This window comes from Microtus oregoni, unplaced genomic scaffold (assembly GCF_018167655.1).
Source record: "Microtus oregoni isolate MIOR12 unplaced genomic scaffold, Mior012 000079F_ref0000094, whole genome shotgun sequence".
Lineage (NCBI taxonomy): Eukaryota > Metazoa > Chordata > Mammalia > Rodentia > Cricetidae > Microtus > Microtus oregoni.
Window position 1 is genome coordinate 15,337 of NW_024544537.1, and position 22,068 is coordinate 37,404.

General features: G+C 36.3%; 1 protein-coding gene across 1 annotated transcript in view; it reads left to right on the plus strand.

Annotated features, from left to right (window-relative positions):
- Positions 1 to 22,068, plus strand: part of LOC121441583 (interleukin-1 receptor accessory protein-like 1) — a gene marked incomplete at its 5' end in the record, with an annotated part of 52,373 nt that overhangs the window by 9,499 nt on the left and 20,806 nt on the right. The window contains one exon of the mRNA XM_041642799.1: positions 21,657 to 21,800. Coding sequence (XP_041498733.1) covers positions 21,657 to 21,800 — 144 coding nt within the window. The remainder of the gene's footprint in view (positions 1 to 21,656; positions 21,801 to 22,068) is intronic.

A 22,068-nucleotide genomic window follows, 5' to 3' on the forward strand; every position in this document is an offset into this window, starting at 1 on the left:
ATTTAAGAAGAGTCAATTGATGTCATTGATCCTTGAAACTAGAAAGTTTTTTAAACCGTCAACTCTTGCTGGGATATCATGATGTCCTACTGTACTCTATGGTACTAGCTCCCTGGAAGATTGAATTGATATTCATGGGAGGGTCACTTTTAATGAATCTTGCCTTACACAACACCAATGTACTTAAGAGCTTAAGTCATGTTCATACAGAAATTCCAAATCACGCCTATCAGGTCTAACAACTTCTCTCCTTTACTAAGATTTGACATTTCATAGTCAAATTTTTCTTCTATCTTATAACTTTTTTTTGCTTGTATGACTCTCTTCTATATGAGAAAACTAAATAACTATTTCTAATTCCACATTTTTCTTAATTGCTAATGTTAAAACAAATAAAAACACTAGAAAATATTGTGAATATTAGTATCACAAATTATCCCAATTGTTTGATGCTAATAATCTTTTACTTTCATTCCTCTTAATAAAGGACATTTCAAGAAAATCACCAAACTTACAGACATGAAAATTAATTTTTAAGATAACTATTTCATTATACAGAATATATAATTTAAGTAAGAATAACCCTAGGTTATTTTTCTCTGCTTATTTTGCCCAAGCAAAACCAATATGGGAAACAAATATTGATAAACTACTGTTTTCCACAATCCTTGTCAATCATGAATATGAGTGGAAACTCTAAAAATAGTTCATTATATACAGCCATATTTATCATTTCATTTGTTTTCTACTGAAATGTTATATTCTTGGTAAAGTAGGTTTACTTCTCTATCATATGTTTCGAAGTACCTAACTTACTTAATAGATGTAATGAATGTGTCCCTATCAAAAAAGGTTGATTAAATATATTCTGAATAATAATAATAATAATTTCACCCATTGAAGCTTCTCAATTTTGTCACTATTGATATTTTGGGCTGAATAAGTTTCTACGGTAAGCGGAATAGTCTTGTACATTGTAAATTTAGCATAATCTTTTGCCCCTACCTATATCTCCCAACATTATCAAATATTCCTGGAGAACAAAATTAAGAACCTCTGTTTTACAATGTGGATAGGGAAACCTCTTTATAGGAAATGGCGTTAGCATCTTAAATTGTTCATAGCAGAGAAATTCAAACTAAAAAAAGAAAACTGATTTTTTCAACTTGAAACCCCTCCAAGATCATATCAAATGGAAAGGGGATAGTCAGAAAGTCAGCAGAACAACAGTTTATATTCAGGAATTGACACAGGCAGACTGTTTGTTTCCCCATTTGGAAAGCCAGCTAGATGTCCCTATTCTTGAACTTCTTCAGCTTTATAATCCTTGAAAATCACCGAGGGAATGTATTAGAAAAGCAATTCAGATGTATTCATCTACGATGGTACTCAAGATTTGAAATTCAAAAAGTTCATACTAATATTTCTCCTACCAGACTGTGAATCACAATGGGCATAACAAGGCCCTAGCTCCACAATAGATCCTACTAGTAAACTTTGTAGCACCTAATAGTTAAAGCACAACTAGTTCTCTCGAGCTCACTGTGTCCAAGAGAAAGGAATGAAGCCAGAGAACAACCAGGCAGTGGGACTAAATCCAAGTAATTGCCTCATTCCTTTTGTAGAGTCAACGCCTTTGCCCTCACACCCTGTTCTTAATGAGGTTACGTACATCACATATTAAATGACATTTTGCCTTCTAGAATGCATTTGCTACTCAAGAGATCCTGATAGAGCACTCTCTGCTAGTATAAAAATGATTAACCTCTTAAGTGAAAAGGCTTTCACTGTTGGCAACAGTTCCTATGTGTTCAATACATTAACAGGGAAATATATTCAGAAATCTCTCAACAACATATACAGATATAGATAACACAATGTAACCTGTGCAAACAAGTTACCCATAGTGTTCAGTCTGTGCAAATAGTAAAAACTAAGTGATGTGATATATGATAATCAGTAAATTCTGCTAATTTCCTGATTTGAATGTTGAATCCAGCCCAATCACAACTCTGTATAAGAAAGAAGGATTAGTTTAGTATTAGAATTAACCACCACATATTGTTGGTCATGAGTACATTGATACAGAAAAAAAGAAAAAAAACGATGTAATAGTCCAAGCAAAAGGATAAAGTGTTCTATATGTTCAAAAGCTTAATTTGCATACACACCTACCTAGCATCTCACAGAAAAGCTATAAAATTCAAAGAGATCTCATATGAGGCAAAGGAAATTTACGAATACTCAGACCTTTGTAGTATAAAAAAGTAATTTTACCATTTTGGAAAATAAATACATCAGTTTCAAACACTTGAAAGGGGGCCAAATAGATCACTTAGCAGTTAAAACTACTTGCAACTCTTCAAAAAGACCAGAATTCAGCTCGCAGTACTCATGTCAAGTGGCTCACAACTGCCTGTAACTCCTTCTCCAGGGTATGGGACACCAACTTTTTGCTTCCATGGGCACCAGCACTCATATGCACAGACACACATATACATAACACAAATAAAAACTAATTATTTTAAAAAGCAAAATAAATTATTTGAAGGAAGCCCACCAAAATCATCTAATTCATACATGCCACAACCACATAACATATGCACTCAGAAATAAGAGATAAGATGGTATGCCCACGACCAATACTCACTAATATCCTCTCACTTCATGCCTCCGAATCACCCCCATAGTCTCATTGTTTGCAGACCGAATCTACATTTTTATTGATGAAGCTTCATATCACACTGGAAATATTACTTCACTGTAGGCTGTTTAGAGAAGATAGTTTATCTAATGCTGTTGAATGAAAACCATTCCACTTTTTAAAAGAATATGTAAGGATACATACATTTTTAACAGTTTCAGGTAAAGCACATACATGAATTAGACTTAGTAGCTAAATCACTAATTTCATTGGGAGGTATTCTACTATCCCAGGTGATAGTGCTGGAGAAAGGATGATGGCTGAGCATTTGTATGGCTGTGAGTTCCTGCATGTGGTTTAGGAATGGCATAACTGGGTCATAATACGAGACAAAAGGTATAACTTTTAATAAGCAGTTCTGGATGTCGAACTTTGACAACCAGGTCAGTAAACTGAGAAATTTGACATGACACATAAAAAATGCTAACTACTCTCTCAGGTCACATGGCAGGAAAAGTATGTTGATTTCCAATAGATTACCATGGTAACTTGTGTTAGATTTTTTTAGTGCTGAGAAATACATTTGCAATCTGTAAGAGATATGTTAGCTATTTATCTCTGCTTTTAGGGCACATCTCCTATTTATAGCATGTGCTTAGTGCAGAGTAATATCTATGAAGGTTTAGTTTTCTAAATTAAAAGTGGACATTTAAATGTCGTAAAAATAAATTAAAAATAAATTCAGAAAGAAAATCCAGCAGTATATTCAGGAAGGCACACAATGATCATTTTTAAACCACCCAAGAATTATTATCATTAGTTGAACTCTGATATGAAGATTGACTGAAAAGAAATTACAAATGATAATGGAAAAAAAATGAGTTTCTTGAGAGTCTTTTAATTTTCACTCCTCAGTTGCTTGTTACCTAGAGCAAGTCTCTGCCTCATTGTTCTTCAGTTTTATCATTTGTAAACTAATTGTCCCTCAGCTTCAGGGCAGAAATCCTGAAAGAACATATTAAATACTCACAATAATATATATGAGACCATTTTTCAGATTCTCAGAGTTTCAAGGTACTGTGCCTCATTTGTCAAGCCTGAAAGTGAGTTGAAGAGGCTGCTCTTCCCAAGGACTTCCTTCTGATTTAATTGTTAAGTTGCATTTTGTTCCCATTAGTGCAAAAGACAAACCAAACTTCCTTATATGTGACTGCAGTCCAAAGCGCTGACTTTTCACAGTTGCCTACTTCACGCGAACTGAAATGTAACAGGCATTTACCAAAATCTGAAACACAGCCTGGTATGGTGGTTCATGACTATAATCCCAGGATTTGTGAGGCTGCATAAATCTGAGGGCAGCATGAACTATATAATAAGTTTGATGTGCACCTGGGCAACAGAATGAGATTCTGTCTCAAAAAAAAAAAAAAAAGGAAAGAAAAAAAGAGAAAAAGGTGAGCCTTAAATTACCCGACTTGAATGAATTTGAAAATTTAATTCTAGAATCTAATGCAAAATGATTCCTCTGGGGGAGGAATAATGATAAATTTTGCTATTTCTTGTCCTCCAAGCCTGCTCATTACATCATGGGTTTTTTAAGTTCAATAAACTATTTGCAAATTTAGAAACCAGGCAAACTTTCCACCATGGTCCTCAACTGCTTTATGTATTCAAAAACAGAGAACGATCAAAAGCATTGAAAAGTGAGAAGACCAAGTGTTTTTTGTTACTCCCGTTTGAGAGAAATAAACCAGCATGGGGTGTAATTACTGTTTTGGCCCCAATAATCTCCAACTCTGAAAACACCAAGATTTCAAATGAAACTTTTCTCGAGAGAGAAAGTATTACCAATGACTTTCACCAAAAGAGTTGTTTTTAATGCTTTCAGTAATTAGAAAATATATTCAAACCTTAAAGAAAGAAAATTAAAATGATAGCAAACATCTGATGTTTATCAGGGCTTTCGACTTAGTACGTTGTAGTACAATAAGGTTTTACCCATGTACAGTGTTCCATAAATTTACTTCCATTAGTAGAATATACTTCAGATCATAATATTTTTTTTATCAGAGTCCAATGTTTCTGTAGAAAAGTAGAAAACATGGCTCTTATTGTTTATCTAAGCAGTCCAGATGTTCTGTGTTCTTTGGGCATTCCAAAGCATTCCCAATGGAACAATCAGTTGTTCTAACTGTGACAATGTATCCTCTGGTGGACAATTGCTTTCAGGATAAGCATCAAATCCTTTAACAAAAAAAGAGTAAAATGCCAATGCCACCTTTACTTTGACAATTTTCTCTCCAGAGAGGTTTTGTAACATTCCATCTGTGCCTGTCTATTTGTATGACACGTTAAGAAGGAAATTCCTAGTAGAGAGAAAGCAAATACTTTTTCTTCGAAGATAATTTCTTTTAGACATCAGTGTGGTTTGACACCATGATATACAATAGCCTTATCTTCTAAGCTGGTCACCTGAGGCCCTTTTGTTCTTTATTTTAACAGTATACTCATTCTTTGTCTGATTTCTCTTAAGAAAGAGCCCACTCTGAATCTGATATGTCTGTATACTTGGGCAAATATGTGATTATGTGTATGTCCCTTGTATACTCCTTATATACTGATATTTCAAATACTTATTTATACTCCAAAGGGGAAAAGTTTTCTACAATAAATCCCTACCTATGCTAAGAACTACATATAGTACCTTTTGAAAAGAAGTGCTAACTTTCCTCAGGGGTGAAGCATAGTCCTCTTGTTCTGACCTAAATTTGGGGAACTAATTTAACTGGTACATGACATGAATTCCCAGACAACTATTTTTTGGGGGGGGGGGGGGTAAAGCAGATGTTATTTACTTTGAAAATAAATTTTAAAAGATAAACAATATACATTAACTAAATAAGAAAAGGAGAAACTTGCCTAAAATCATCTAATATAACAAATACATTTTCTCATTTCATACCATATCAAATTATTTTTCAAAAACCCTTATGGACACTCTTGCACTATGCCAATCAGTGATTGATTTTTATCTCTAAAATCCGCCAACAAAACCACACAAACACATACACAGAATGTGCCAAGTGTGTTGTTTACTTGTCTAATGATTATGATACTTACAGTACTGTTATATTCATATGAAAGTTCGAACACAGTGACACCTCAGTGCTCAATAAACATTAGTGAGTACTTTGTAGTATACATGTGCTCGCCTGTCAGAATCTACAAGACGGAAGCTCCCTGAAGGCAACAGTCATACTTTTCTTCCATTGCTTTATTACTAAAGTGCAAAATCACTTTACCACTATATAGAAAGTACTCATTAGACAAGCGTGAAATTAATGAATGGATGAAAAAATTAAATGTGAGTGGTATATCTCAGTGGCGGTGTACTTGCCTGGCATCTTTAAGTTCTTAATGAAATAGTAGGTGATTATCAGGTCCTAAGTGAATACAAACTTTAAAATTCTCTACGCTTATACAATATTATATTAGTGTCATATTCATGAATGAAGGATAGTCTTTACCTCTATACTATAACGTCCATTCTGTCTCTCTCTCTCCCTTTCTCTCTCTCTCTCTCTCTCTCTCTCTCTCTCTCTCTCTCTCTCTCTCTCTCTCTGTGTGTGTGTGTGTGTGTGTGTGTGTGTGTGTTTAGTTAGGCCAGAGGTTGACATTGAGTGGCTTTTCCTATTTTTCTTCCCAATTTATTTTTGGGACGTTTAAAATAGGACCTTTCACTGCACCTGGATCTCACAAAATCAGTGATACTAGCTAATAAGCAGTCAGCAGGGGTCTTCTTGTCCACGTCCTGAGTGTTGGGCTGACAAAGCATGTGCCACTGCATTTGGGCTTGAACTTAGGTCCTCATGTTTTCACAGCAAGAACTTTACAAGCTTAGTCATTTATGTATAATGTATATTTGAACCAAGAAATGGAATGGCTATTCTTAATTATACTTCTTTAGCTGCTTGAACATTATGATACACTGAACCAAGGTCACTCAAAGAGATATTGGAATTTTAGAGTAGAAAGAAATAAATTTTTATTTGAAAACTATGTATTCTTTTTTTTAAACTATGTATTCTTAATCATCTATCTAGTTATTCCTTTATTCAGCAGATCATCGTTGAGTTTCTATAGTCAGTCAGGCAATTTTCAAGGGATAAGTACTGAAAATAATCTAAAAAATAAAAAAAAAACAGAAACAGAAAAATAACAAAAGACTCACCATCATGGAATTTAAATTTCACCAAGTCAGAAAATAAAAGGCCAGGTGGTGGTGGCATATGCCTTTTATCCCAGAAGTTGGGAGGCAAAGGCATACACATCTTCATGAGTTCAAGGCCAGCCTGATCTACAGAGCAAGTTCTAGGACAGTTAGGACTGTAACACAAAAACACCTTGTCTTAAAAATCCAAATTAATTCATTAACTAATATTATAGCTAGTAATATGAAAACTGAATGTTATGTTATAAGGTAACAAAACTACAGAAAAATATAAGTGAGTCCAGAATGCTTTTTCTTTCTCCTTAAAAATGAGTGGTTGGTGGAAAAATTTCACATGTTGCTATATGAGCAAAGACTTAAGAAACAATGAGGCTAGCCAGGCATAGTGGCACATGCCTAAAGTCCAGCACTCATTTAGGAGAATCAGGAGTCTGAAACGTGCTTAGGATACATAGACAACCTACAATATTCAATGAGACCCTTCTTCAAAGTATGGGCTTGCAGATACTCATACATTCATACACTTATTCTTACACATACACACACACACACACACACACACACAGAGACAGGGACAGAGACAGAGACAGAGACAGACAGAGAAATAGAGAAGAAAAGAAGGGGGAGGAGGAAGTGGAGAGGAGAACACAGGAAAAAAGGAGTGAAAGGAAGAAGAGGAGCATAACATGAGAAATCTGGGACGAAAAAGCATTCTTGGTCAGAAGGGACAAACAAAAACAAAGATCTTATAATAAAGCAACTGTTTAATATGTTTACAATGCAAAACCATAGACAAGAGCAACTCTGATGATATACAGCACAGTAATTGATGAAACAACAACAGGAAACACATGCTCTAAGTGTGAATCACTTTGCCAGTAAATCTTCCCTGAAAGCATAGACTGTAGTCTTCTGTAGGATTGGTAGGGATTAAAAAATGAAAGGCAAAGGTTCTCAGTTGCCATGGAATCTAATCAAACTTCAATTCATAATGGGGGAATGATTATGGCTGGGGATCACTTACGTTAAAGAAATAAATGCCAATACAAACAATCCCAAATTCCTTTGATGGATAATCAACAAATTACCTGGAGAAAATCTCAAGGTAAAGACATTTGGGGAATATCAACTTGAAGGCTTTTGTATAGATTAAATAAAAATAACTATATATATGCAACTTAATTCAAAGATAACCAAGCAAATATATGCTTATTTCTAACCAAATGATAATGTGATTTTTTAACAAGTTATTGTTCGAAAGCTTAGTGTGCTTCTTTTTTTTTATTGCGAAAAGAAAAAAAACATAAACAAAAAACAAGTTTCCACCTCCTCCCAGCCTCCCATTTCCCTTCCCCTCCTCCCACCCTTCTCCCCCTCCTCCCACCCTTCTCCCCCTCCTCCCACCCTTCTCCCCCTCCCCCCACTCCTCTCCCCCTCCCTCTCCAGTCCACAGAGCAGTCCGGGTTCCCTGCCCTGTGGTAAGTCCTAGGTCCTCCCCACTCTGTCCATATCTAGGAAGGTGAACATCCAAACTGGCTAGGCTCCCACAAAGCCAGCACATTAAGTAGGATCAAAACCCCCTGCCATTGTCCTTGGTGTCTCATCAGCCCTCATTGTTCGCCATGTTCAGAGAGTCCGGTTTTATCCCATGCTTTTTCGGTCACAGTCCAGCTGGCCTTCTTTAATAACTTAGTCATTTGTACCTCCCATTCCCTCCCTTTCTTTCCTTCCGTTCCTCCTTCTTCTTGACAAATCTTTCTACTTTTATGTTTCTCTTCATATGTGACCCACTGAATTTAAATCAAGTTCTTGCCTGAAAATAGGTGGGAGGTTATTTACTACAGCAAGAGCACCTCATCAGTATCTACACCACTGAAGAAAATGAAATCATGCTCCCCAAGCAACAATTCATTGCCGGTAGTTCCTCAAGGACATGTGGGGCCTCATGGACCCTTCTCCCATTCATGGTGAAATGTTGAGGGACCAAATATTTGGCAGGTCTTTCAGATAACCTGAACTGCAATGTGTCCAGAAGTGCAATGGAAAGGTTATATCTAGAAGATATATCATTTTGCTGCAGTTCTCCATTTGATGAGTACTTTTATTTTTAGCTGTTATTTTAGAACAGAAAATCAAACATTCCTCCAAAATTTTAAGGTTTATATAGTAAATATCTATTTTCTCCACCTATGCTTACCAATTATTAACATTTGATACATTAACCTTAAATAATTCCTAAACACAGAAAAATTGATAAAATATACTCTGTCTGGAAAACTCTCAACAGAGGAATCTACAATGGCTAAAAGACACTTAAGGAAATACTCAACATCCTTAGAAATCAGAGAAATGCAAATCAGAACTACTCTGAGATTCTATCTTACACCTGTAAGAATGGCCAAGATCCAAAACACTGATGAAAACTTATGCTGGATAGGTTGTGGGGTAATGGGAACACTTCTGCATTACTGGTGGGAATGCAAGCTGGTACAGCCCCTTTGGATATCAGTATGCCAATTTCTCAGAAAATTTAGGAAACAACCTTTCTCAAGATTCAGCAATACCACTTTTGGGTATATGCCCAAAGGATGCTCAATCATGCCACAAGGACCTGTGGTCAATTATGTTCATGGCAGCATTGTTTGTCATAGCTAGAACCTGGAAACAACCTAAATGCCCCTTGACTGAAGAATGGATAAGGAAAATGTAGTATGTTTACATAATAGAGTACTATACAGCAGAGAAAAATAATGACATCTTAAAACTTGCAGACAAGTGGATGGAGCTAGAAACCATCAAATTGAGTGAGGTAACTCAGACACGGGAAGAAAAATATCATATGTACTCACTCATAAGTGGCTTTTAGACATAAAGCAAAAAAAAAAAAAAGCAGCCTACAAATCACAATCCCAGAGAACCTAGACAACAGTGAGGACCCTCAGAGAGACATATATGGATCTAATCTACATGGGAAGTAGTAAAAGACAAGATCTCTTGAGTACTCTGGCAGCATGGGAACCATGAGAGAGGGTTGAAGGGGAGGAGAGAGGAAGGAAAGGGGGGAGAGAAAAATGTAGAGCTCAATAAAATCAACAAAAAATATACTCTGTCTGAAAACATGGGTTATTACCACATTGCAGAAAGTAAATTGCAGACATTGTGACTAATTCTTAGTTGTGATTCTCTTAAATTACCAAGAGTGTTTTTATAGCCAAAGAATAATTATCAAATTTACAAAAATTCAAAAAATAATGAAATACTACTGTCTCTTATATGGTTGCTCTACAGTCTAATCACAGACATTGTCTCAAAAGATACTCTTTCCACTACATGTTCAGTGTCCCTAGTGTCCATTAACCTGAGATGGTTCCTTAGTTTTGTCTTTCATCAATACTGGTATTTTCTGAAGAGTAGTGAGAAGTGGAGTTGGATTCTTGCAGCTGTCCTTCAGTCTAGACTGGCCTGACAACGCCTCATATTTCAAATTCTTATCCATTTCTAGCTACCATCAATGATGTGTGTCTTCTCGGGGTATTATACCAGAGACCACTTTATATTATTTCTGGCATTGTTAACTTAATGTCACTTTTGAAAGATGATGCTTATTTTTCCTTTTAAATAATGGGTAGGAAGGTACCTCATAATTTTAACATCTATTGATGACTCCTACCTAAATCAATTGTTATTGTGGTGGTGGAGGGAAATGAGGATTTCTATGTCATTTCCTTTTTATTCGCTAGTTAGCACTCTACTTTTAAAATTTATTTTAAGAGAATTGTGTTTTACATTTTAATCCCAGTTCCTTTTTCTTCCTGTCCTCCCATTTCTCCAACCACTTCCTCTCCACCTCCCCCCACTCCATCCACTCTTCAGAGAGGGTGAGGCCTCCCATGGGAAGTCAACAAAGTTAGTCACATCACATAAGGCAGAATCAAGCCCCCCCACCCCGTATATAGGCTGAGCAAGACATCCCTCTATAGCAAATGGGTTCCAAAGAGCCAGATAGTGTACTAGGGACAATTACTGGTTCCACACCAGTGTCCCCACAAACTGCCCAAGTCACACAACTGTCATCCACATTCAGAGGGCCTAGTTTGGTCTTATGCTTGATCCTCATCTGTCAGTCCGGGGTCAGTAAGCTCCCACTACCTCGAGTCAGCTGTTTCTGTGAATATCCCCCATTATGGTCTTTGCCTCTTTGCTCATAATATCGTTTCCTCCTCTCTATGACTGAATTATAGGAGATCTGCCCAGTGCTTAACTGTGAATCTCTGGAGCTGCTTCCATCAGTTGCTGGATGAGGGTTCTATAATGACAATTAAGATAGTCATCAATCTGATTACAAGGGAAAGGCAATTTAGGTACCATTTCCACTATTGCTTAGATTCTTAGCTGGGGTCATCCTTGTGGTTTCCTGGGAGTTTCTTTATTGTCTGGTTTCTCACTAAACACAATGGCTCCCTCTTTAAAGTTATCTCTTTCCTTGCTCTCCCTCTCTGTCCTTTACCCAACTCGATCTTACTGAGGAGATCTTATGTACTTCCCCTTCCCAGGCGATCCATGTATATCTTTCTTAGGGTTCTCCTTGCTTCCTGTCTTCTCTGGGGTTGTGGACTGTAGGCTGGTCTATCCTTTGTTTTATGTTTAATATCTACTCATGAGTGAGTACATACCATGCTTGTTTCTTTGGGTCTGGGTTACCTCATTCAGGATGGTTTTTTTCCTAGTTCATCCATTTGCCTGCCAATTTCAGGATGTCATTGTTTTTACTGATGAATAGTACCCCATTGTGTAAATGTACCACATTTTCTTTATATATTTTTCGGTTGGGGTATTTAAGTTTTTTCCTGGTTCTGGCTATTACGAATAATGTTGTTATGAACATAGTTGAGCAAATGTCCTTGTGGTATGGGTCTGCATCTTTGGGGTATATATCCAAGACTGGTATTGTTGGGTCTTGAGGTAGATTGATTCCCAATTTTCTAAGAAACTACCATCAGGAACAAGTCAAGGCTATCCATTCTCTACATATCTATATAATATAGTACTTGAAGTTTTAGCTAGAGCAATAAAACATCAAAAGGTGATCAAGGAGATATAAATTGGAAAGGAAGAATTTAAATTTTCACTATTTGCAGATGCTATGATAGTTTACATAAAAATTCTACTAGGGAACTCCTACAGCTGATAAACTCCTACACCTTCAGTAATGTGGCAGAATACAAGATTAACTCAAAAGTATCAGTAGCCCTCTTATATGCAGATGACAATCAGGCTGAGAAAGAAATCAGAGAAATATCACCCTTCACAATAGCCACAAACAACATAAAATATCTTGGGGTAACTCTAGCCAAATAAGTGAAAGACCTGTATGACAAGAATTTTAAGTCTTTGAAGAAAGAAATTGAAGAAGATAGCAGAAAATGAAAAAATCTCCCATGCTCTTAGATAGGTAGGATCAACATAGTAAAACTGGCAATCTTACGAAAAGCAATCTACAGATCCAATGCAATCCCCATCACAATCCCAGAATTCTTCACAGACCTTGAAAGAACAATACTCAACTTCATGGGAGAAGATCTTCACCAACCCCGCAACTGACAAAGGTCTGATTTCCAAAATATATAAAGATCTCAAGAAACTAGACCGTAAATGGCTAATCAACCCAATTATAAAATGGGGCATTGAGCTGAACAGAGAATTCTCAACAGAAGAACTTCAAATGGCCAGAAGACACTTAAGGTGATGCTCAACTTCCTTAGCTATCAGGGAAATGCAAATCAAGACAACTTTAAGATGCCATCTTACACCTGTCAGAATGGCTAAAATAAAAAACACCAATGATAGCCTTTGTTGGAGAGGTTGTGGAGAAAGGGGTACACTCATCCATTGCTGGTGGGAATGCAAACTTGTGCAACCACTTTGGAAAGCAGTGTGGCGGTTTCTCAGGAAATTTGGGATCAACCTACCCCTGGACCCAGCAATACCACTCTTGGGAATATACCCAAGAGAGGCCTTATCATACAACAAAAGTATAAGCTCTACGATGTTCATAGCAGCATTGTTTGTGATAGGCAGAACCTGGAAACAATCTAGATGCCCTTCAATAGAAGAATGGATGAAGAAAGTATGGAATATATACATATTAGAGTACTACTCAGCAATAAAAAACAAGGGCTTCTTGAATTTTGCATGCAAATGGATGGAAATAGAAAATGCTATCCTGAGTGAGGTAAGCCAGACCCAAAAAGAGGAACATGGGATGTACTCACTCATATTTGGTTTCTAGCCATAAATAAAGACATTGAGCCTATAATTAGGGATCCTAAAGAAGCTAAATAAGGAGAACCCAAAGAAAAACATATAGGCATCCTCCTGAATATTAACCTTCAGCAGGGGATGAAAGGAGACAGAGACAGAGACCCACATTGGAGCACCGGACAGAAATCTCAAGGTCCAAATCAGGAGCAGAAGGAGAGAGAGCATGAGCAAGGAACTCAGGACCTCAAGGGGTGCACCCACACACTGAGACAATGGGGATGTTCTACTGGGAACTCACCAAGGCCAGCTGGCCTGGGTCTGGAAAAGCCTGGGATAAAACCGGAATCTCTGAACATAGCAGACAATGAGGACTACTGAGAAATCAAGAACAATGGCTATGGGTTTCTGATCCTACTGCACGCACTGGCTTTGTGGGAGCCTAGGCAGTTTGGATGCTCAACTTACTAGACCTGGATGGAGGTGGGGGTTCCTTGGACTTCCCACAGGACAGGGAACCCTGATTGCTTTTCAGGCTGAGGTGGGGGGACTTAATTGGGGGAGGGAGAGGGAAATGGGAGGCAGTGGCGGGGAAGAGACAGAAATCTTTAATAAATAAATAAATTTAAAAAAAAAAGAAAAAAACAAAAAAAACTCTGGATAGCCAAAACAGTCCTGTAAAAGAAAGAAACTTCATCACCATCCCAGACTTCAAACTTTACTGTAGAACTATAGTAATAAAAACTATTTGGTATTGGCATAAAAACAGACAAGTGGACCAATGGAACTTAATAGAAGACTCTGATATTAATCCATACACCTATGAACACCTGATTTATGACAAAGAAGCTAAAATTATACAATGGGGAAAAAAGCATCTTCAACAAATGGTGCTGGCATAACTGGATGTTGACATGCAGAAGAATGCAAATAGATCCTTACCTATCCCCATGCACAAAACTCAAGTCCAATTGGATCAAAGATCTCAACATAAATATACTCACAGTGAACCTCGCAGAAGAGAAAGAGGGAAGTAGCCTTAGCAGTTACTTTATGGAAAGCTTTCCCATTTTGTTTGATTATAATTTACACAAACTCATAGAATTTTGTATTGTTCTATCTCTCTGATTATGCATTTTCAACTTCCTTTAAAAGCATAGCACTTAAGAATAGTCCTTATGTCCTTCGAGGAAAAAAATCAAAAACCGTATTCCAAGTGAGGTTTTAGCAAATTTTACTGAGAATGATACATTTTTACTCTAGTTCCTTCTTCATCTTTTTGTGATGGGTTAAAATGTGACAATTAAGTTCCAAGGGCTTCTGGGAGCTTGGTCTAACTAGGCCATAATGATTGGGCTCTAATGCATTGTCTACATTTCCATCCTTGATTGGCAGAAATTAAAAGTTCATTTAATGCTTCCCTTTATAACCTCTTCCCAAAATGTCAAGCTAGACTACTTTAAGGGTGATCTTTCTCCAAATATTTGGTCTCACTGATTTAGCTCTTACATTGAAAATCTATATTTTGCTTCAGTTATGATAATTTTATGTCTTTCTTTCTTCTGAAAAATAAAAAGACTTAATACTGTTCTCCTTAATAGGAATAAATGCCACCCCCAAACTTTTTCTTGCTATTATACAAGAAGCAATTCATTTTCTTAATATATCATCCCTCTGTCCCACAAAAATGTAACTCCTTCTAAATTGTGCTGATGTATTGTAGAAACTGAGTTAAATATCTTTGTGGGCTGAGCATAATTATCCTCCTGTCAGGAACAAATAATTTATACCGTTCAGAGTAATAAATACGCATATGAATTTACGTGGATGGATAAATCCTTATAAACCTTAGCTCATTAGAACACAAGGGCAGTGGGGAGAAAGTACATGGAGAATAAAGCTAATGAATAAACCGAGATCATTATAGTGTCTATCATGTGTTTCTCCAACAAACTTGCATTTTACAGCCTGTATATCAGGACAGAACATTTCAAAGGATGTTAAATTAAAAAAAAAAAATTTGGAATGAACTATTTGAGAATAAGCCACCCAAATTCTTCCAATGCACATTCAACAAACTTCACACACTTATATGAATATGTAGAGAGATCAGAAATGCAAAATAAAAACTCAAAATAAGCTCCAAACCCACTTGAACTTTTATTTTCTTAAAATTTTACTTCTTCAAAGATTTCTAGAAAAAGAGTTCCCAAACACTAGTACCAGGTACAGGCCAAAAAAAAATACATATGTACTTTACTACACCAGGTACTTGCAGCAAGATTAGTGTAAGCCAAGTGCATTTATTATTTGCAATGTAATCCAATATACTAAGAGATGGCATGTGCTTTATTTTAATTAGCTCTTTCTTTTAAAGGGTTGCTTGCACCAACTGTCTTGATAAGAAAAAAAAATTGTAGTCATTGCTCAAAATGCTTGTAGCAAATCTAGTTTTAAATTGAAGCAATTTATTCAGAAAGCAGTCTACTACTGCAGCAATAATCAATGTGTTTTCCCTCAGACCGTACTGGAGCTTTGCAAGGGCTATTGTTAATTGCCTGTAACTAAATGACTGTTGGTGCCCTGAAATGTAACTCTTTGGCACTTGTTCATTTGTTGTGTTTAAGCAAATGCCAGTTTCCCTTAGGTTTTTGCTGAGCAGTTTCGCTTTACAATTTTCAATATTCTTTCTCAGTCCCTTAAGGGGGATAGAGTCTTGTCATTTTAAAGAAACGATATTTTTTTATTTTTAAGTCTGGGTTTTCTCTTTCCACTCTCAGGAACTGAGTTGTGCTGAAATGGAATCTTTTTGTTTTAGCGTGCTACCATCTTGGACAACTTGGAGTAGCACTGAAAAGCAGGCTCCTTTCAAAAGCAAATGCCATTTGCAAGGACAATCCCTTTCACAGTCACATAGTAATGCAAATATGAAAGACAATAGGAGGCCCAGATAATTTCTCTTAACGAAGACAAAATATAGCCCTTCTGATTTTCTCCTTAACTCATGGATAAGCCATAAAATGTCGGACTCACATGATTATGCATTCAGCTTGGAGCAGGAGTGTACACACTAAATCTAATGCAGCATTTTCCTGGAAAGCATTTTACAATGTGAAAATTTTATATCAACTTAATAAATAGTAAGTAATCTGGGTACATTTACAATAGATATGCCTATAGAAGACAGAGCAATGGAGGAGCAGGCACTACTGTGCCTTGTGAGAAAAGACAGTTTCATTCCTGACCTCCTTCTAAGGATGCTGTAAGAACACCATGTTTTTACACATGGCATAGAGCATATGAAGAGAAATTTGACATATGCTCAAGATTTCGAGTAAAATAGCATGTTGAAAATGCTAAGTTTCTTTGGACCAGTTTTCAGATGTTCTTATTAGTAGTAAAGCCTGCACCTCATGAGAGTTATTCTTGTTCATTACTAAGTTTTAAAACATATGCCATTTTTTATATGTTTGTACATTAAAATTGTTCAAATGACACAGCTATTTCTGTAATTGCAAAGTTACATCAACCCTATTATAAATTTTTATTACATTTCAGACAATATTATTTTCTAAATATAAAGAATATTTAAGGTATTATGTACAACCTTGATTTCTATAAAAGTAAATAGTAATATGTTCTCTAGAAATAAAAATAACTTTTGTACAATTTTTCTTTTACTTATTCACATTCAGTTCCCAAAAAAAGAAACAATTGTCCATGAATTTAAAAAAAAAACAAGGAGGGATATATGGGATGGTTTCGAGGGAGGTAAAGGAAGTGAGAAATGTTATAATTATATTATAATCTAAAATTAAAAGATATACAGTTTTAAAAGGACCAAAAAATAGCTGTTTAAAAGTATGTAGAAACCTAAATTATGAACATCACCTAAAGAAAATGAGTCTTTTTTTTGATTGAATTTTTATTGTTTCTAAAGCTATTTGAGTAGATATGGTATTTACACTATATTACAGGCAAGGGCCTAGTACTATGCCTCCAACTGCAAATGGCAGACTTGGAGGCACTATCTACTATCTACTTGGAGGCCTGGCTACTTATCTACAACAGAACATCTGTTCTGACTCCAGTAGTTCTTAGAGTGTATCCGCACACAGGCCTTGGGTCAGAACTTGTAATAACTTTTCATAAGAAATCGTAATTTTAAAGAATTGAGTTATGATTGGCATAAGATAAAATTCATAGACCTCATGTGATCAGATCAATGAAATTTAACAAATGCATACAATTCTGCATCTACCCCGAGACAAGATAAAAAAAAAATTTCTTTACCCTGCAAAGCTCCCCCTTACCCCTTTCCAATAAACTTTCCCTTCACTTATCCCATAAGAAAATATAGTTTCGAGTTCTATCGCTGTGCATTGTAATAGGCTGTTTTTATACTTGGGTAGAACCATACAGTAAATAGTACTTTGTGTTTGACTTCTTTTACCCAGTATAACCCTATGGGTTTTTGCATGGTGTATATCTTTAGTTTCTTCTTTTGCTTGCTGAATGCAATCTATTTATGGGCTGGCACTAGTTTATTCAGCATCTCCTGTTAATGAGATAGGTTGTTTTCAGTTGTGGTTAGTATGGATAAGACTACTCCGAACAGTGTTTTACAAGACTTTCAGAGAGTATCTGTATATATCTCTTGGATAACCACATAGAAGTGGAATTGATATTAACATTAAAAACCTTATTAGAAAACTTTCCCAATAGAACAATTATGTTCTCTCAAGACTGGGAATTAAGTATTCTTGATCGAATTTCCATTCTTTTCTTATGCAAGAAATTTTAGTTGTAAATTATATGCCGTACTTTAGGGTTTCTATTGCTGTGATTAAACACTGTGACCAAAAGCAACTTGGGGAAAAAAGCGTTTATTTTACTTACATTTCTAGGTAACACTTCTTCAATGAGGGAAGTCATCACATGACCTCAAGCAGGGAAGGAACCTGGAGGCAGGAATTGATGCTGAGGCCATGGATGGTTGCTGATTACTGGCTTGCTTCCCATGACTTGCTCAACCTGCTCTCTTATAGTATCCAGGATCACCAACTGACAGTGGGATGGTCCCTCGCATGTCAATAACTAATTAAGAAAATGACCTTCAGGCTTAACCACAGCCGCCTATGGAGGGAATTTCTCAATTGAGGCTCTTTCCTCTAAGATGATATTAGCTTGTGTCCAACTGACATAAAACTAGCCAGCATGAAGTATAAAAAAAAAAAAAAAAAAAAAAAAAAAAAAAAAAAAAAAAAAAACAAGACCTTAAAAAAAGCTGCGATGTGGGCTAGGAATGTGTTAAAGTGGTAGAGCATTCACCTAGCATGAGGTCCTGGGTTTGAGGATTGGACCTTACCACAAAGTGGTCATGATCTAAATTATTATGTTTCCTTGATGTCCAGTGTATTTTAAATCGGGATGTTCTGATATCTTGTTCATCCTTTGGACATATGTACTTTTATTCAGGTTTCTCTGTGTGGTGAAATTCAACTGTCATTCTGAGAGAACGAAGGCCCAAAGCACTCCACAGTATTATTTACCCACTTAGTCTTTCTGTACACACAGTGAGAAAGAAACACTGTTCTGAATAACATTTTGTATTTTGTTCCTGGCACTTTTGCAGTAGTCTCTTGTGTAGCTCTTTACAATGTTAAAGAGATAAAACTTGTGAAATTATTTTCCATTATTTCATATTAATTTATTTCACCTCTGAAATATTTAATTTCTTATTTTACTTTATTCTATCGTAAATTCAGAGTCAGATATTTTTAATAAAATATTTTCTTCAAATTCCCATTTAATTTTACCAAGTATAAAAAATACACTTGATTAAATAGTTGTTATATTTTTCAACTTTATTCAACTGTTACAGTAGGAATAAAGAACTAGATAATGAGAAATGTGACAGATTGTTTTTCTTAATTGTTACAGGAAAAATGTTATCACATACAAGCATGTACACATACACAAAAATATTCGCTCTGTCACACACACAACTCTTGTGAAAAAATGACCATACTTTCAAAATTATTTTCTCTGCACTGTCTCATTCCTGTTATTATTTTACCCTATTTATGAGAATTTAGTAGAGAACTTGTTACCTAATAATATTTATTATCACAAATCATGAATTATTTTAATGTTCTTAATCTGAGCTTTTATTGACCGTGCTATAAACTATATAACCTACTCCTTCTCAGTTTCCCAACTACAGAATCCAGAACATTATTTTAGTGTTTTAATTTAAGGAACGACTGGATGTTATGTGACGCTATTCCTGGGGAGATGTGAACAAAAGTCTAGTCACTCCAGGTAGGATACTGATGACAGGACAAAATAAGGACACTATCAGAGATTAATGTGGGGAACCCTGAGTTTTCTTAGTGTTACTTACAGGCATAGAAAAAACTCAAATGACAGCAGCACTAGCAAAGCCCGTCCCAGCATGAGGGATAGCTCATGAATATGGGCAACCCAAAGCACACTCCACAGCCTGCAGGCAGCACAACAAGTTGGAGAGTGTGCTTTCCCAATGACTCAGGCTGAACCTCTTTCAGCTAGCTTGGCTTCTTTCTGCTTCTTCCAGGCAGCTGGTCTGGTCTCAGAGTCTCCGCAGCTGAGTTTGTCTGATGGTGACGCTTAGAGGTCTTCATTGCTTACTCTGGTCAGAAAAGACCTCTAAAATCTGGTTTGAGTTGTTTCCTTCTTGAGCTACAGAGGGGAATGTTCTACTTCCCTAAAATATCCTGTTGCTTCATCTCCACTTTAACATCTTCTATGTTCCTGCGCTTCCTTCCAAGATGTAAGGTTTCCATCTGGGACAAAACTGCTACACATAGCACTAAATTTACTGAACGAAAGAGACTATCATTTTTCAAGTTTCACTTCAGGGAACATCAGCCACCCAACAGTAATAACATTTAGACAATGATAATCAATGACATTATGCATACATAGGCACTTAGGCAGAGGGAATTTCAATATATGTGCATGGATACTTATTATTTACATACCAGCAACCTAAATCTTGTTACAATCTTCATAAGACCTAAAGAAGAAAAGGTAACCACATTAATCTCTTCTATTCCATTTTTTCTGTTCATTTTTGCTATAATATTAACATTCAGTGTGATAAAGGAGAGCTTGTATGATCCACGATTAATCAAAACTCAGAGAGAGAAACTGGGGTTCAACCTGAAGGCCAGAAAAGCAAAACAATTCGCCATCAGTTCTTACTTCTATCTTAGTCTAAAATGGCGATCCAGTTTCCAAGGATCTCAGAATGAGACTGAGACTGAGAGCTGTCTCATCCTGTTTTATAATCCTCTCTTGGACTGGGATTAAAGGCGTGCACCTCTGGGATTAAAGGCGTGCACCTCTGGGATTAAAGGCATGCACCACCCAGTTTTTATGGCAACTAGTGTAGCTACTGGGATTAAAGGTGTGGGTTATCACTGCCTGGTTGTAAGGCTGCCCAGTGGGGCTGTTTTACTCTCTGGTCTTCAGGCAAGGCTTACTTATTAAAATACAAATGAAATGCCACCACACTTGTATGCAGCAAGTGTCAAAAAGTTCCTCATTTAGACATGTCTATAGTAACATGTCTAGTATAATATAAGGGAAAGTAAATAAAAATAAGGAAAAATGTAGTTTCTTAATTTAAAAAAGGTTTCCAGCATATTTTCCTGTGCTATCTCCTAGGAGGCCTACTTTTTAAATCCAGTTAATCTTTTCACCTTCAGGATTATGCTAACACAGCTGGACAGTACTCTTTTCAGAAAAATGGACATGATAAGTCATTACTTCTTGCAGGGGAGAGAGCAGATAGCATTCCTCAGGTAATTCTGCCAACACTATGTGCAATGTACATGTCCTCTAGGAACAATGCTATTTGGCCCATGGTTTTTTTAAATCTTCAATCCAAATCCCTGGTAACAGCTCAGGTAAAAAAAGATTCATATGCAGATGATCATAAAGCTGTCTTGTCTTTAAAAAAATATTTTTATCAATTCCAAACACGTAGTTCACAGGACCTCCTCAAACAATATGCGTACATGTAAAAGTTGTAGCACTGAGGCCAACCCAATATTGTAGTTTTCAATTAGATATTTACAGTATTTTTAGTCCAGGTGCAATGTGTCAACCAAGTTCATTTTTAGCAAAGCAGTGTTACTAAGCAACGCTGTCACATATCACCTTATCCAATTACCACAGTAACAGAATTGAAAACTAAGGATGGATTAAATCCTCACACAAGAGAAGTATGTTGGTACATGCCCATGATCCCAGAACTTGAGAGACTGTGTCAGGTGGGTCACAAGTTCAAAGCCAGCCTAGGATACACAATGAGAAGCAAATTTTTTAAAAAAAAATGAAAAAAAAATAATTGTCATAGAAAAGGAGATGAGATTGTTCTAACACATCTGGAGTCATTTGCAAAAACATGAAACTAAATAGAATTCCATGTTTTTTTGTGTGATTATGTAATTCTCCCTTGCTCTCTTCCTCTAGAGTTAATGTACACCGTTGAACTTGCTGGAGGGCTTGGTGCTATTCTCTTGCTGCTTGTTTGTTTGGTGACCATCTATAAATGTTACAAGATAGAAATCATGCTGTTCTACAGGAATCATTTTGGAGCTGAGGAGCTGGATGGAGGTAAGACGATTTCCCTGCTCCATTGTTCCTTAGAAATATGTTTGTTTGTTCCAGCAAAAGAAAAGTTATGCACATCTTTGTAAAATCATTTTATGTTTAGAAATATGTATAGCAATTTCAAACCAATAGGTAGTTTTATCTGCAACTTGTCTAGTAACATCTACTCTTTTTAGAATTGTATTCCAAACAGCACTTACAAATTACAGACACTGATTGCAATGCCATTGGCATGTTCATTTTCTCTCACCTTGTAATCAGTACTGAAAGG